Source organism: Juglans microcarpa x Juglans regia, chromosome 1S (genome assembly GCF_004785595.1).
Source record: "Juglans microcarpa x Juglans regia isolate MS1-56 chromosome 1S, Jm3101_v1.0, whole genome shotgun sequence".
NCBI lineage: Eukaryota > Viridiplantae > Streptophyta > Magnoliopsida > Fagales > Juglandaceae > Juglans > Juglans microcarpa x Juglans regia.
This window is the reverse complement of record NC_054595.1, coordinates 14,135,325-14,138,825: the sequence shown is the minus strand read 5'-3', so window position 1 is coordinate 14,138,825 and position 3,501 is coordinate 14,135,325. Positions and strand designations below refer to the sequence as shown.

Sequence of the window (3,501 nt, the reverse complement as noted above, 5' to 3'; positions counted from 1 at the left end):
TAATTGCAAGGTTGAGATTTTCATGAGGAAGCTAAGAGATCTATGTATTACCCAAAAGTTAGGAACGGCCATAAAGTGAGAGTTGTTATGGAAACAACAACTTGTAAAGGAAAATGAAAACAAAAAAATAGACAAGGCATCATGCATGCATTATTCTAACCAAATCATGAGATCACACCAAGTTTGCTAGTCAGATTCAGATTTAAGCAAATTTGAGTGAAAAGCAATGGAATGGAAGAGATGATTAATTAGGATCCCTATTTGGGTAAAGTGACTTAATTAAACAAAAAAAAAAAAAGAAAATACCTTCACTTATAAGGGAGGGAATACCATAATTACAAAATTGAACGCCTAGCTAGAGAGTTACAATAAAATATCACTAAAGCCCAATTATATAATTATGGTATTAAAATTAAAATCATCAAATTGCATGATCGATCTCTCAAAAACCAAAATTTTCAAAATACTGATCAACATAAAAATACATGGAATTGAAGCTACTAAACATGGTAAAGATCATTCAAGCAATTACCACAGTTCTAAAAACAAGTAAAGAAATTAATTAATTAATTAATTTACAATAAAATTACTTATTTGCGACCAGTTAAATTCAGCAAAATGACTATTTATAACTAAAATTGGTTGTGAATAGTCTTTTAATTACAATAAATTGATCATAAAAACCCATTTTACTTGTAGTAATGTATAGCACCACATAGCCATTATCCACGACAGAACATGCAACCCCACCATTATGACGACTAAAATTCAAAACATTCAACCTAGCTATATCATGAGTGCAGATGCAATTTTCCCAAGTGGTGGGAGCCTAACAATATATACGATCTAATCACATACGATGATTGGGCATTGATACAATGTTCAGATCCTCGTTCATGTTTAAGACCCATTTCAAACGAATAATAAAGATAGAAAATGCTACTTAGAGTATTAGTAATGGTCTAGCCAAAATTTGACTAGAAAATTCACTTTTATAAATTTAGCTATTCACTTAATTTCAACAACATCAAATAACAAACTCTCTAAATCTATCACTATTTTATTAAAATATTAATTTTGGCCTTTTCAGTTATTTTAATTATAATTATCATTTGAATATTTATTCGTCTTCAAACCTCTCTTTCTCTTGAAGCTGTAACTCCGAAATGCTTGTGTAAATATCAGCAACCGACCATAACTTAACTTCAAATATATTTCTCCTTAGTAAAATGAAAACCCAGCAGTGCTTCCAAAATCAGCAATCAAACAACAGAAGAATATTAAAAAACTCTCTTCCACTCACTTTCAAAACGCCAGACCAGAAAACATTATCTCAAAATTAGAGATAGCCACTGCTCTTTTTTGTTTCGTAACGAAGAAACATATACCAAATGGTTAGAATCATTAAAAAAAGATCCAAGAAAAATAAACAGGGAAATCTTCAACCTAGATGAAGAGGAAGCCGCCCCATGTTTGAAAAACCCACAATGTATTCGAGCTTTACCACTACAAGACACAGAGAGACTATACATAACATTTGCAATCAAATCTCACTCTCTCTCTCTCTCTCTCGCTCTTGTGGAAAGAAATGTCAGTCTCTCTATCGATTAGATTCTTTCAATGAAAAAAATGCAATATCTTCGAGAGACGGGGTGGCTACCAGGAGGCGTTCGGTAGCAACGGTGGGAGACGTCGAAGGCATTCGACTACAGTTGTTGGATTGGCCAAAATGGTAGAGCTTCGTGCTTTTGAGAAATTGTCTTTGGCCGGAGTTGCGGAACTTTGCACGAGATGAATAGCAAGCGGGAAGAGTAATTTTTTATGGCCAACAAGTTGGGTTAGTGATCATATTTGGCCGGTGAAAATAACTTTGTAGTCAATTTTTGTGTAACATAAGTTAATTCTATTACTAGTGCTCTTAAATCGATAAGAGTAATTGATAAAATTGATCGATTGTAGTTTTTATTTTTTATTTAATAGTTAAGAAAGTAATATTAGAAAATTGATATTTTTATATTTTAAAAAATAAAAAATAAAAAATAAATATACAACTGGCATTGTCCAATAAAGATTGATGTTCATATTTTGACAATGTCAGATCGATCCCACTGTCCTAGAAAGTTGAATATAGCACCATACCATGAGAAAGTTGAATATAGCTACTACCACTATACCATGTGAATGACAGAACGATCCCACTGTCCGAGAGAGTTGAATAAAGCTAGAAATTAGTTGAATATGTGGACAGCCATAACTGGCAAGCATGGGAAAATGACTAGGAAAACGAATAGAGAAGGTGGGGTTTCGTGAGGGATGGAGATCAGAGGTTGGGGATCAGATGGTACGTAGGCGCGCGGGCGGGCTTATCTGCTTGCGTTGTCATTCGTTAGTTTAATAGTCCTTGACGCTTCTTCAATCGTCCATTACTTATACAAAAAGGTCTTCCACGACGCCCGATAACAGGCACAATATGGAATTAAACGTACGTGACCTCAAAGCGTGCCCTCAAAGATTCTTTTACTTTCACTTCACGTACCTCTCTAAGATAAAGACTGTATCATCAATGATCTCCTATATTAGAAGTACAAAAAACATCATCATTCTACAACTTTTGCATAAATGAAAAATTCTACATCCATCAACGTTTCTTCTCAAATCCATCAACCGCTACCTCCGGCCACCAACTCATTTTCCATAGAATCCCTTGACTCCTCGGTGCAGAATTTCTTAAGAAGCTGGTACAGACGGAAAACATGGCGATTCTCCTTCAACTCCCCCCGGGAAGATTTGATCAACAGAGCACCATGGAGAACCAAGTTGGCGAATTTTCTCGAATCCAACTCGGTTCATGTTATTGCCATTTTGCTGCTTCTTCTGGACCTTATCATCACTGTCCTCGAACTCTCCTCCTCTTTACCTAAATGCGCTCCAAAAACGAACAAGGCAGAGGAAGTTTGGTACCATTGGGCAGGGATTGCAATCTTGAGCGTGCTCTCTGCAAGGGCGGTAGCTTTAGCCTTGGGACTAGGCAGTTCATTCTTCAGGCGAACGGGTAACGTGGTGGACGGTGCAGTTGTTATAGGGGCACTGGTTTTGGAAGTGTTCATGGCGAGGAGAGGAGGTGGCTTGCTCGTTGTGGTGAGCCTTTGGCGTGTTGTAAGGGTTCTGGAGAGCGCTTTCGAGTTGAGCGACGAGGCCATAGAGGCACTGGTTGCAGGGATAGTGTGCCAGTTTGAGGCGCTACGGGAAGAGAACAGGAGACTCTTGGAGGCTGTTGCTGAGAGAGATAAAATGATAGAGAAGCTCCGGGACGAACTGGATCAATGTAGACATGCTTGCATTAAAGTTTTCTCCTGAACATATATTTTAGCCGAAAATATTATTGTGTACGTGTAGGGAAGCATCTGTATATGCTGTAGCAGACGATCTGTATTATAGTGCTACATATCATGAATAACTCAGCTACTGTACTAGTGTTCAGTCGCTGCTTGCATGTAGAAC

General features: G+C 37.1%; 1 protein-coding gene across 1 annotated transcript; it reads left to right on the top strand.

The window, feature by feature from the left end:
- The first annotated feature begins 2,359 nt into the window (after positions 1-2,359).
- On the top strand, positions 2,360-3,501 carry LOC121245811 (voltage-gated hydrogen channel 1). Its single transcript, XM_041143680.1, has one exon. It carries the CDS (start codon positions 2,620-2,622, stop codon positions 3,355-3,357), a length of 738 nt encoding a protein of 245 aa, XP_040999614.1. The 5' UTR covers positions 2,360-2,619; the 3' UTR covers positions 3,358-3,501.